Source organism: Denticeps clupeoides, chromosome 4, assembly GCF_900700375.1.
Source record: "Denticeps clupeoides chromosome 4, fDenClu1.1, whole genome shotgun sequence".
In the NCBI taxonomy this organism is placed as follows: domain Eukaryota; kingdom Metazoa; phylum Chordata; class Actinopteri; order Clupeiformes; family Denticipitidae; genus Denticeps; species Denticeps clupeoides.
The window spans coordinates 27349288-27363515 of record NC_041710.1 but is presented as its reverse complement, the minus strand read 5'-3'; the positions used below and the strand labels follow the sequence as shown (position 1 = coordinate 27363515).

At 42.1% G+C, this 14228-nt stretch overlaps 1 protein-coding gene across 5 annotated transcripts in view; it reads left to right on the top strand.

Annotated features, from left to right (window-relative positions):
- Positions 1-14228, top strand: part of cntln (centlein, centrosomal protein) — an 83628-nt gene that overhangs the window by 60038 nt on the left and 9362 nt on the right. For all 5 annotated transcript variants that reach the window (XM_028977585.1, XM_028977587.1, XM_028977583.1 and 2 more), the window contains exons 20-26: positions 3638-3841; positions 4020-4117; positions 7788-7914; positions 8484-8621; positions 9594-9779; positions 12336-12536; positions 13615-13692. In XM_028977585.1, the coding sequence (XP_028833418.1) occupies positions 3638-3841; positions 4020-4117; positions 7788-7914; positions 8484-8621; positions 9594-9779; positions 12336-12536; positions 13615-13692 (1032 nt within the window). The remainder of the gene's footprint in view (positions 1-3637; positions 3842-4019; positions 4118-7787; positions 7915-8483; positions 8622-9593; positions 9780-12335; positions 12537-13614; positions 13693-14228) is intronic.

Genomic DNA, 14228 nt, shown 5'->3' with positions numbered 1-14228 from the left:
AGGTAGCAGACAGAGCCGGACAGAGCAGGCAGGTCCTGAAATGCCAAGCCCACCAGAGGCCTGATTAGGAGTCTTCCTCATACAGCAGGTCAGCATTGCTGTCCCTCCAGAGGCCCGGCGCTGGACCCCCGATCTTCCACTTTCTCTCTCTCTCTCTCTCTCTCTCTCTCACTCTCTCACACACACACACACACACACACACACACACACACTCATCGCCCCTGTTGTCACATCCACACATATTCAAAAAATTAAACACTTCCTTACTTGTTCATTTTGTTGCTGTGACAGTACCTCACTCTTTGACTCTCACTGTTTCTGTTCTAATCCTTCGTTGCCCTTTCGTCCAGCCTGTCTGTGTGCCTGCCTGTCTGACATCATGTCTGTCTGTCTGTCTGTCTGTATTCTTTCATGCCTTCACCTTTCTCTCTTTATCTGAGCTATCCCACCACGGTATTGCAGTAATGTGAAATAATGACACTACTGCAGGGCAAGGGGGGGTCCAAAACTTTTCTCTGGTCCGTTTTGTTTGTTTGTTGGCCTTGTCCTCCTGCAGTATTCATGCACCAGGGCCTGGAAGAGGAAGAGGGCTTCTCTTTCCCGAAAAAGGGCAGGAGGTCCCACACCCTCCGCACTGCCTCAGTTCCAAACTACCTCCCTAATTGGCCCTAAGATGGCACCTCCAGGGGGCTGTCGTTTGCTGGAGTAATGACGGCGGCCGGAGTAGGGGTTTGAGAACGGGACTGTGCTACTCCAGCTAGGACTGTCCAATGAGATGCCCCTCACCCCTCTGGCTGTCCTCCCTGAGGAGTCTGTTTGCACGAGGTTACACCATATCCTTGAAAAGCACCGGGTTGTTACTTGCCCATTTCATTTGGATGCTTTCTGAGCTGATTCTGTTTCCGCTGTCTTTTTGTCTTTTGGGGGAAACTGTAAATTTGCACTGTTTGTGCAGCCCTGAATTTTTCGTAAAGGCTCACAAATATGTTGTGGCCATTGGGACTTGGCTTTGGGTGTTGTAGGATTTTTATTTTTATTATTTTGCTGTGTTTGTCTTCCCCTGCTAACAAATCTAAGTAATTTACATTTCTAGTAGGATAGCTAGTATGTACCAGGATTTGTTCACTACTCCCAAGCCAATCAAATCAGATGTTTTCAGTATTATCATCAACTTTCCTTAGTGGAGGAGTGATCACCGTTACATCATAGTCATACTGTAAAGGTTAATGATTGATTGCTTGAATCAACTAATTGATTAATGATAAATTAAGTTACATATAGGTCAGTCCTTGTATATTCAAGTACACATGAGGGTTGAAATGATGTGTCTCTTGAAGTTAGTCATATAATTATAGTGCATGAACTCTGCATCAAAATTAGCAGCATATGTGACACTTTGAATGTTTTAACGCTGTTAAACGCATGTTTCATATGGGGTGGTGGTGGTGCACGTGCACTGCTTTATTCTAGTGTTTTCTTCTTACTCATCTTCTGTAATTGTAGGTAGTCATTCAATTTGACCCTCAAATGATGCACTGTTCTTATGTTGCCTCTCTTAACCCTGAAAGAATGTTCCTTTTGTGTGTCTTTATTTCACCAAGGCTGCTAAGTAGACCCTGCTTTTGCTGAGGAAATGGGTCTAATTACAGGGACATTACTTTTTACTTCCCTCTCTTCACTTTGTCATGTTCTGTGATTATTCACTTTTTTGCATGTAGAATGGGAGAGAGGGCGGAGACATGGTTGGAAGTCAGGTGACAGGTTGGGGGTCTAGAAAGGGAAAGGGGGTTTAGGTTAGGGATAATACGGGATTATGGTCCGACCTTAAACAGCTGTCCCACTTGAGGGGTCTTAAAGTGTGCCGCCTCGACAGGCGCCTGCTGTAGTATGCAGGTGTGGATCGCTCTGCCTTTTAGCAAGGTTTCCGGATTACAACTGGATTACACCGCACCAACAAGCATGTCTGACAGGAGTTCGGCATATCTGGGGTGTGCACATCAAACATGTTGCAGAGGCGTGTAATTACAGTGACATAACACACCTTAATCGGTGAGAGTAATGTGTGTGACTGCGCTGATAGAAAGCAGCGAGGTATGGAAAAAATTTCCCTATAACCCTATATAAGCCCACCTTTCTGACACTGGTGACTTTTTTTTGACAAATATTTGATATTTCATGGTAAAAACAAGCCCAGGGTGACTGGCCAAACTACGTTTCTCTACATTGTCACAGCATTTCCGGATCAGTCAATACACTCTTTTATTATCATGCCTTTAATACTTACATTGATGTGAGGGATGTTTATCTGTACTGTGGGTTTGATGTTGACATGCTCATCAAATCAGGCTGTGGTTGAGGTGCACAATTGCAGCAATCTTGTTGCTATTTTCAAGCACGTCTTTGGTGGCACTGGGAAAGCTGGCATCTTAACAAAAGGCTGAGCTTTTGTCTCTAATGGCACTCTGCAGCAGTCGTGTCACACACACACGCGACTGCCCTCACACCAGACACTGAAATCAAACCCTGCATTTACGGGAACCGCCATCAATGCCACTCTTAATATCACCCCTGCTGTCTCCGAGACCAAGAAACCTAAAACAAAAAGGTTTCTATTAAAAGGTGTCAGCAGGCAGCCAGATATCAATAATTCTGATGTGTGGAACGCGGTGGAGGCCTCAGAGACTTTGTGGTTTTTGTAACACACTTTTTTCCCTCAGAATGTGTGAGTGTGTGTAGTATCATTTTGCCCCTCATTTGTCCATGAGCATAACTGTGATCTTTGATAAGGAATGGTTCTGTTGACTGTGTATCCTTTATTGAGTGTATTATATAGCCCTGTAATAGGATAGAGGGGACAGGACCTGCTAATATATTTCATGCACGGCACTCCTCTGTGATTTCAAACCCTTTTACCTGAACTGTGGAATTTGCTGCAGCCACAATTAACTCATTCTTTCATCTTTTTGGCTCTTCTAACACTTGATGATGATAAACTCCCACAGTGCACTGGGACGGGCCAGAGATGGCTCTATTAAAGCTGTCAATCACAACACGGCAGAAAATGGGAATCTTATGGCTCTTCATTAGCATGAGGAGAGGGTTTAATCGAGCTCTTCTGTTAAAACATGCCTGCTGACGAGCCCGCGGCGCTGCATTGTGCTAATACACCAGTGGCTGATGACTGAGGCTCTGCATTTCCCTCCCTTTGTGCTTATTATGCATCTGTGCTTTTTATTTGCTTAATCTCATGGCTAATTGTTTTGCTTGTCAGTTGGGAGTAATGTCTGTTCCTATTGCAAAAACAAAACTGTCCCTCAAGTCTCCTTAGATGTCACTTTGGCCGATTTATTAAGATATTATACTTCTTGACCACTTTATTAGGAATGTCTGCATATGCACTTGTCAGCACTTTCCCGGCCATTTATCAAGGATCTGTTTCTGACTCAGGGACCACTGTTGGTTAGAAGTGAATTACTTACAATGCTGATGTGTTATACATTTGTTACAGCATAGGTGTCTCTTATAAAACGGACACTGAGAGTATATCTGAAGCTAATTCATGTGCGTTCTCACCAATGACTTTGCCGTTCAAGTAATTTAAGTCAGTCTGTATGTTTGTATGTGCATTGGCGTGTAGAAGCTGACTACAGACCTGGCGCAGGTGGAGCTGCAGAAGAAGCATCTGGAGTTGGAGCTGGAGCAGTGGAAGCGGATGCAGCAGCAGGCAATTCCCTTGTCTGCCGCCCCCTCCTCCCAAAGCGGGAGCCCCATCCTGGATCCCAGCAGTCTTGTTCTCAAACAGGTAGAGACGGAGGTCAAGCAGCTACAGGCCAAGCTGAAGGTGAGCTGTAGTGAGTATTGATGAAGATTTGAGTGCAAAAGAGAGAGGGAAAACCTCAGCGGGTGCACCCAAATTTTCATCATCTGTATAATCACATGGACGTGTGTATATATATTTTTATTGAGAAACAGAAAGGAGTGGTTTATAGGTAGGGTGACTAAAGAATTTACCTTTTCAGTGTGCCAGTAACGAGGTGACCAAGCTTACAACAACCAACAAGGGCCTCAGAGCAGAGCTCGCCGACAGGGACCAAAGGCTCAAAGAACTCCAAGAAAAGTGAGTGCTCTTTTCCCATGTTTTGACTGTCATAATCTTTTTACTACTGTTCTTTTTTTGTCTGTTTTTCCCCTCAGTTCTTTATGTCTCTATTATTCTCTACTGCTCCGTAATGTCTGATTCCACCTTGTGGAAGTTTCCTGCTTGCTGCAGCTCCAGTCCAGCTATGTAGCACTAGAAGTCTGTTGATTATTTTCTGTCTCCTTATTTTTTTTCTTATTATTATTCATCTTCAGTTTTCTTGCCTTTCCTTCTCTGCTTTTTCAGTTTTAGTGTACTACTTGATTAGCCTTTTTGGAGAAGCTTCCCCAAATAACCCATGCAGGTTTGCTGCCCATGCATCCATGTCTCTAGTGCCACCATTGGGTCAAATGTGCAATTTTCACTTTGGCCTTGAGGACATATATTTTGTGGATGACTGCAATGACTTTTTGCTATATTTGTTGAAACATTTTCTGCCATTACTTTCTATTAATGTTTTTTTATTTTTCATTTAATTGTTCAAAGCATACATTAATTAGGCTATAATTATTAATCTCTTGAAGTATTAAATTTTTCAGCAACAAAAAAAACCAATATAATAACATTGGTTGATAAAGCTTCATAACATGATTATATTTAGTCAGTTTATATAAACTGTCATGAGTGTTACAGCAGATGATTAACGTAAAGACTTTTATAAGAGTACATTTGTGCAATATTATTAATATATATTACCGTAAATGTACAGGTTTCTCTATGAAACAAGAAACAGTCTAAATGTAGCCTCACGCAGCAAAATAAGATAAATCATTTTTCCTGACAGGGCATTTGGGTGTCTCAAAGACATACGAACAAAGACACATTTGCACAGTCCAGCACCTTGACGATCCCTTACGCTCTGTGGTTCTACTGGTGTCCTCATTGCCTGAAGGGATTTAGTGTGATTATCCACATCTACAGCGGCATGAGCAGATGTGTGTTTGGTGTGTGTTGAGACTAGAGTGATGAAGTAGAGACTTGGAGGAAGTTATTGATTCTATCAGTCCTGAGGGAGGGAAGAAGGATCAGCATGCACACACATACACAAACATCCCCACACACACGTGTGCGCGCACACAGGGCTGTGCAATGTCACTTATGCAGTCAAATTTTTGCCACTTTTTTCCTTTATCTCTCATCACCACAATATTAAAACTGCTGACAGGCGGTGTAACACTGATTATCACATTACAGTGACACCATAAAAGGGAGGAATACAACTAGGGAAAAATTATTGGTTTTAATGGTAGGTTTATTTCACCACTGAGAGACAGAACATTAACAAATAAAACATAAAAATACATTTTAAAATGGTTATAAATTACTTAAATAAGTATTTGATACCTTGGCAAAATGTGGTTTAGTTTTTGATTGCAAAACCTTTTGTTAACATCTTTGAGGTCAGATGATTCTTTTAGTTGGCCACAAGATTTGCAGATACGGTATTTCAGGGGGATTGAATCATTGTCATTGTGGAATACACACCCATAACCCATTTTCAATACCCCGACTGAGGGAAGGCGGTTCTTGCTCTAGATTTGTTGGTGCATGGATGCCTTGTTTAGGACCACAGTCTTGTTTGGAATCTGGATAGATTAATTGCTTTGATGGAGGGTGTCTCTTATACAGGTAACAAGTTCAAAAGCTCCCAATGTCAGCTTTTTACCTGTATAAAATACATCTGAGAGTCAGAAATCTTGCTGATTGATGGGGGAAGAATATGAAAATGCCAATTAGAACTTTTTTTGAAGTGCATTATTTATTTATGTATTTATTTATATTGTTCTGTCTCTCGCTGTTTGAAATTATAGACTGATCAATTCTTTATTAGTGAGCAATCTTGCAAACCAAATGGGTTTAAATAAATTGTATATTAGTTAGCAAGTGCTTGGAAATTGAAATTAATTGGCCAGGACAAATTTTTGATGGAGGCATTTACTACACTTCTACTGCTATTAATGTCTAAATAAAAGGTCAAGATCAAGTTTGTTTCTCTGTTCAGAGCTGTTTTGACCAGAAGAGGGGGTGTCAGGATCTGACTCCAAGGGGGAGAACTGCTGCTCCATGGTTTGGCCCAGAGTTTTGCATTGTCAATGTTGTGTTCCTGATTGGCCTGATTATTTCCAACTGTATAATATTATAAATGTACGCCTATCATATTATGTTTTCGTTGGGTCATGGATCCTTGTTGCTTGTGTTTTCTGTGATAAACCCCCTTTTGATTTAAGTTGTGTGCACATGTGTGTCTGTTTTTCTCTCTGAGAATAAGAATAAAGTGCTGGCAGATCAGAATCAGGCAGAGTGGAGATTTCTCTGTCTGTTCCATGCCATAATGTCCTCCTTCAAGTCACCCAAAAGCCTTCTGCGTGTGAAATGCAAAGCCATGTGCCTTTGTCACAATTTGCGACCCACAGCATCAGTAACTCTTTCCCTTTGTCTTTTTTGAATGAAAGACATGTCTAGACACTGTGAAAAATACATTGCCATGCACCAAGGGGCAGCGTGTGCTCTGGCTTCAAAAAAAATGAGCTGAGGAGGAAAAAAAAGGAGTTTCAAAAGTACGCTGCCGTGTCCTCAGTCAATATCCGGCACCAAGGGCCCTGTCTTATTCATGAAGGCCTGGCTTTCATCTGAGCCCTGTTGTCTGTCAGTGCCATACATGTTTAAATCTCTTTTGTTGTTTTTGCGCACGACTGCCGTGCATGACTGTGAGGCCACTTATATCATTATTATATTGCTTGCACATACAGAAATGCTTCACCCTCATCATCAGACACCCAGGTCTTTAAAAAAAAAAAAGAGTGATTTAAATTCTCTGAGACTTTCATGTCTGTCTTTGTTGTGTGGACAGTGGAGTCTTCCAAACTAGATTTAGTAGATAATCTAATTGTCATTAGCATCTAAGTCCCTTGTCAGAGATTGGACAGAGAATGAAGGTGGAGAGAGGGGAGGTGAGTATTGCTTTTGGCCATATGTCAACAGTAGAGACAGACAGACCAGGCTTCACAGTGGAAGGGTCAATATGCCTTTTTCTCATTAATGGCCAAGTCTACTGGGTAACACAGACCCTGGTCCCTGGGCCATGTTCACTCATTTAATTTAATGTCACTCCAATAAGCAGACCGCCCATTAATTCAGCTTTTTGCTCTCGGACATGCTGTCCTGAGAGGCCGGGACATTTACTTAACACCAGTGCTCGCTGTCCTTTACATTAACAGAACTCTAACAGACAACAGTCAATCATTTGAGAGCCATTTAAAATTATGGAAAATGGATTTTGATGCTTATTAAAATAGACCAGTTTGCAAAGATAAAAGCAAAGGGACCCTCGCTAGCTTATCTTTTGTGATGCCGTGTTTTCCTGGGTGCCCTCTAATAAGCTTATTTGAGTAGAGTAAAAGAGTAATAACTTACTTTTAAGTGTTAGGCTAGAAATTTGCTATTAAAGCGTCCTGTGACTGTTTTTCTACCTGCTCCATCAATATTCCATATTCTTCTCTCCAGTTTGAAATGTATCCTATGTTTGCTTTATGTTTTGGAGTTCTGGTCTCCCTTGCTGTGCCTTACCCATACTGATTTCAGCTGACCTGACCATACGAGCATGCCAGTTCTCACTCATATGTCTATCCCATTTACCCATGATTCACAGGGTGTCTCACTCTGAGCGTGATGTGGCCATGAAGAGACAGTTGGTGGAGGACATGAAGAGTAGGCTGAAGTTCTTTCATGAGGCAGAGAAGAACCACAGGCACATGGTGGAAGATCTGGAGAAAAAGGTCTCACACAATTCATTTAACTAAAATCTTATTTAAATCATTTCTATCACACTGCACTACTTGCATTTTTTGTCGCAGAAAGGGTCAAATGTTACTGGCATGTTAAAACCCATTGAAAGAGTCTACCGGTTGGAGGGTGGAGTAAAGCACAGGCACAGGACATTTTTAATAAACACAAACAATATGGCACAAGGGCCAAAACCCGTGTGTCATAAGGACAGGAACTGAAAACAAACAGAAAGGTAAGTACAGGTCAGTATTCGTGTGGCAGCAGGTACTGACTTCCCAGACACCGCTTACCGAACCGCACGGAGGTGCCGTCTGAGCATGTGCAGGCCCTCCCCCTGCACGTCTCTGCTGGATGCTCCAGCGCTCTTCCCTGCATTGTGCAGGGTCCTATTACCAACCTAAAGGGCCATGCCTTCAGGTGATGTGCAGGCTCTGCTCCTGCACACCCCTACTGTCAGCTCTTCCTGCCTGTGTTGTTGAATACTGAATCTTGAATTTTGCAAACTATAGCTGAATTAGTATTTTTTTCATTCTAAAGCAGTTTTGATTTTGATGTTCAGGTGAAGACTTTATCAGAGGAGGCCAGTAACAGGAAGACCTTCATTGAGTCACTGAAGAGGAGGCTGAGTGTGGCCACCACAGAGAAAAGCCAACATGAGACCTCCAGTCTCAAGTTCAAAGAAGAGCTGGAGAAAAAAGTATAGTAATGTTTCTACAGATCTTACAGACCCAGTGTTCTTGCAGCACTTCAGAAATGCTAGGGTTCTGATAGGACTTGAGCTTCATTTGAAGTCTTCCATGCCAAAATCCATGCTATGCACAGGTTCTGATAATTGGTTTCCCAACTGTATGTTTTACTTACATTTACATTTCTGGCATATATCAGACACCCTTATCCAAAGTGAGTGACAATAGTAGTAGTTACAGGGACAGTCTACCTGGAGACACTCAGGGTTTAGTGTCTTGCTCAGGGTACACATTTGGTAGTAAGTGGGGATTTAACCTGTGACTTTGGTTTTCTGATTCAAAGGTGAGTGTGTTACCCACTTGGCTACTCCCACTATATATACAGTACAGGCCACTCCTCCTCATTCAAAGTGTTTTCTTTATTTTCATGACCATTTACATTGGTAGAGTCTCACTGAAGGCATCAAAATTATGAATGAAGACATGTGGAGTTATGTACCAGAATAAAACATGTTTTATTTTAGTATGTGTATATTGTAGTTTCTTCAAAATAGCCACCATTTGCTCTGATTACAGCTTTGCACACTCTTGGCATTCTCTCAATGAGCTTCAAGAGGTCGTCACCTGAAATGGTTTTACAACAGTCTTGAAGGAGTTTCCAGAGGTGTTTAGCACTTGTTGGCCCCTTTGCCTTCACCCAACCCATCACCCCAACCCTCTCAATTGGGTTCAGGTCCGGTGACTGGAGGCCAGGTCTCCACTACATAACTCCACATGTGTTCATTATATATATGTATATACTGTATATAACTGTGAACAGCTCCTGATGCAACCCTTGCCATTTACCCGGGCTTGGGTCCGGCACCAACAAACACATGGTCACATGCATCCCCAGTGGCTGGGTTAGAAATATATGTATAATACAATATATAATATTGTATATAAACAGCTCTTTTTTTTTTTTTTTTGGTGGGCTTCTACAGGAACAGAAACTGGAGGCCATGCAGCTGCGTTTGGGTCACAGTGAGAAGGCCATGGCTGAGCTGGAGCTCACTGCCTCCAGGCAAATGCATGGTCTGGCTCAGCAGAGTTCCCAAGCCCTGGAGACTGTCCAGCAACAACTGTGTCTGGCCACTTCCCAACTGGAACAACTCCATACCTTTATCCACGTACGTCATTCTAGTACATATAATTACATCTATAATGTTCAATTTGATGTAGTGTCGTATAATCATGTTTTTGGCACCTTATTTCATATCATTTTGTGGTTTGTGCTAAGCTTTCTGTTCGAGAAGTCTATGATGAAAATACAAATACGAACACACAACCTGCCTCAGAAAAGTTTGTTGCACTGAACATGTACTCATTGTAATCTGAGCAGCCACTGAGAAAAGCATCGTCCCCACACACTGCTCCCCGGGCACCTTTCAAAGCAGAGGACACATTTTATTATGTGCACTGTATGCTGTGCTGTGTTTCACAGAGTTAGACATAGTCATACATGCAGAAAAACAAGCAGTTTCATGGTGCAGTTAATGCTAATAATAAATATAAAATATGCCGCAGCAGTAACAAAACACAATAATTTTGTAGCGGTATGTGCCATCACAAATAGTACACTGATTGTCATCTCTGTTGAGAAAAACAATACTGGTCATCTTGAAGGACTGGAGTATTTTCTTATAGATGAGTGCTTTGTCCCCCACGTGCTGCTGTGTTTTCTTAACCTCTGCACCTTCTTTATCAGAACACCTCTGTACCACTGCCTGCACATCAAAGCATTTCCCCCATCGGTCAACACTGGAAGCGCATATGCCTCAGCATTTCCCATAACCCTCCTTGTCCATGCGGATCTGCCGCATGGCAGCGTTCCCTCGGCGATGGTGATCCCTGTGTGATGCTGGGACTCTTTGATTGGCTTTGTCTTTGTCCTGGGGAGATTTAGGCTTGTCATGTATTGATCAGCGATGCTAATGGGTCTCGCTGTGCTCCCTCATCCCTGGCCACCCTGGGCCATCTCCACTGCTGCTGAACTCAGACGGCATCCTACTGGATTAGTCATCAGGGATCGCAGGGATCGCAAGGAGCAGGCAGATCACCTCTTCTAATTGTGTCTTTGATTTTGTGAGAAATACATCTTTTGAAAGAAGTTTCCCATCGTAAGGAAGGGGAAAAGACATAGTTCTGGAAGGAAAGAAAGGTAGACTTTATTTCGAATTTGTATTGTTGTATGTCCATATTCACGCAATAGACCACCAGTTTACTTGACAAAAAAAGACCTTGAGCTCTGTTTCTCACTCCAGATACAGTATACATTACCAGTCAAAAGTTTGGACGCATCTACTCATTAATAGTCTTGCATTTTTTACATTTATACAACAAAACTGAACACACAGAACTATGAAATAACACGTGAGGTTATGTAATAAACAAAAAAATAGCAAACAAGGCAAAAGTTGAACATAAAGCAATGATTTCATTCAGACATTTAAAGTAATAAAAAAAAATCAATTCAAAGTAATTAAAAAAAAAAAAATGAAATCTCCTGAATGCACTGTAACCATGTAACCCTTTCTACAGTGTGAATATATTGGAAACTATCACCTGAAAATTGCATTTCACAACTTTATTGGACTGGTATAGTCACACATACATGGGTGTCATCTTGTGTGTTTACAGTCTTTTAACATATTTTCAGCAATAAAGTTATCTTTTTTTTTTACATGTATCCATGGTTTGCCACCTGGTCAACATCAAACATTTTTTCTAATACAGTACTTTCTGACCAAATTCACTGCAGCAATTAGCATTGTCCATTGTTTTATATCACCCTTATGCCTGTAGCACTGTCCATCGTCTGAAGGCCCGGGTTTAATATCTGTGTCCCGAGTGAAATGTAATGTGCTGTTTAATGCTTCTTATGGGCCTGTCGGCTGCAATGGAGATGTCTGGGAACCTGCAAGAAGCCATGCAGCAATGCACCATGGACCGTTGTTTGTGATTAGCCAGGGTTTATGTATGCTGCAATATGAACATTTTGAGCGAGTGCACGTTTGTGAGTGTGTAATTTCTCCACTGACTTGTCCATTCCAAGGTCAGGTTTTCACTAGGCTTAGGGGGAATGATGCAGAAGATTATTGCTTCAATCAATAAGCTCAAAATGAAGCAAAGGGGAGTTTGCTTTATTGACTTTCTTATGTACAGTGGCAGCTTTAACATTTAATTGTTTCTCTGTATTTAGCGGCAGCTCCCGTTTAGCGCCGCACCTTTCCTCTCGATGAAAGCCCCTGCTGTGAGCCCCACCCTGCCAGGCACCATTTTGAGTGTTCCTAACAGCTTAATTATTTAGCGTCTTATGAGACAGTTGTGCTGTTTCCATGAGCACCTCTGTACATAAAAGCAAATAAATAAATTAAATAGTGTGTGAGTTCTAAAGTGTCTATTCCCTCTTCATTCTCAACGTGTTTGTGTAATTCTCTATTATTTTGGCTGAGCACCTTCAAAGTTTTAGTATGCAGCTTCTTGCTGTCTGGCACATAATCCTTGCGGTCAGGCACCTTGCTTAGGTCCGGGTACATCAGTGTGTTGAAATGTGTGCCGGGTCAAGAGGCCCTCTGGTAATCCAGAGCCCTCTTAATAATTCACACACTGCCAATCTCAATATATGCTCATTTAAGTGTTTATTCATTTGTTATTCTTCTTGTCTGTCTCCATCCTTTTCTCAGGCCCTGGCCAGTGAGACTGAGCGTGATGTGCAGGACATGAAGATTCAGGTGAGGAGGAGGAAGAGGCAAAAGAGGAAGGCCCTTAATGGCAGAAGCTGTAATGGACTGTCTAAGAGGTCTATCCAGCGGGCACAATCCATCGCAGCCTCTATTCTTAATGTCACTGAGATGGACTTGGCTGAGATGCTGGATAGTGAAGAGGTGAGACTTTTCAATAAAACTTTTATAAAAACAAAATGTTAAATTTATTCATATGGGGTATCATTTATTTTGTCAGTCATACAACATAATTGATGCGTTACTTCATGCATTCAATAGCCATATGTTGTATTTAAGACTATGTTGTAATGTAAACCAGGCATTAGTCTGTTAGAGTGTATAAAGAACGCTTCCCTTCCTGGTTCCTTCTACAGGGTGGGGCATTTATATGGATACACCTTAATAAAATGGGAATGGTTGGTGATATTAATGTGAGGGGGAAAACTTTTCAAGATGGGTGGTGACTATAGTGGCCATTTTGAAGTCGGCCATTGGATTCAACTTTTGTTTTTTCAATAGGAAGTGGGTCATGTGACACATCCAATTTATCGGTAATTTCACAAGAAAAACAATGGTGTGCTTGGTTTTAACATACCTTTATACTTTCATGAGTTATTTACAAGTTTCTGACCACTTATAAAATGTGTTCAATGTCACCAACCATTCCCATTTTATTAAGGTGTATCCATATAAATGACCCAACCTGTATTTTTTGTAATGCTCTTTGCGACCTCTTTCTGAAAAAAATTAGTATATACTGTACCTACATGAATATTGTGTGACAATGTAATTGTCCCCTTATTCCCACAATCAGCGGAAGAATTCAACTTCATAATTAGTTACATTAAACTAGACACGTACAAGCTTAATTGATGCCTGCCATTTGGATTCACTTAAATAGAATCATTCCAGCATTTTAAAGTTGGGTAGGTGGTCTGACTTCTAGAGAAGCACACACTTCAATGCTACATCCCTGAGGAAGTTATTGAAATGTTGGTTTGATACATATAAATTAAAACCCTTGACCTTCAAGGAAATAAACTGTCATTAGAGGATATAAAGTACATAAGTGCGCACAAGCAAGGGTGAATATCCTTGCTGAGGTCAGAGTTGAAGGGCAGTGGAGGGTGTAATGAGTCCATTTTAATATCATTCTTCTGTAGTGGTGGGGATGCCTGTGTGTCTTTGTGTTTGTGTGGGTTTAACAAGGAAAACATGAACTGTCCTGTGCGTTTTGTAGGAGGAGGACAGAGTCTCTTCAGAGGCTTCAGGGGGGCGGGGCTGGCTCCAGCAGGTCTGTGGTATCCTCCAGCAGCAGGTGAGTTTCTAAGTGAATCTGAATGTAGCGTAGGGGCCACAGGCTTGGCCAGCAAGTGGGACAATGTGTGTGTGTATGTATGTTGGAGACATGTATCTGCTCGCTCTGTGCTCCATCAATTGTCTCACATGTGTCAGCATGAGCCACAGGCTCCTGTGTATGTTTGTGTGTCGCCTGCAGTGGTCCTTCTGACCTTTGACCTTTTACGCTCCATGTCTCCAGTTGATCCATTCTCTCTCTCTCCTCCATGTTTTTTTTTTCTTTCTTTTCTTCTTCCTCCCCAGCAGCCAGACGGACAGCTCTGGGAGTCACTGGGCTGCCATCAGGCATTCTGCTCTCCTCTTTTCTCTCTCTATCTGTCTTTTCCCTCTCTCCTCTCTCTCCCTCTGTCTCCCTCTCTCTCTTTTCTTGGCCTACACCCCGAGGCAGCTTGTTAGTGGGGAGCTGAGTATTGATCCGTATGCCTGTCGATGCTGGGAGAATGAGTGAGGGTCCACAAGAGAACCTCCTTCCCTCCATCACCCCCCCACCCCGCC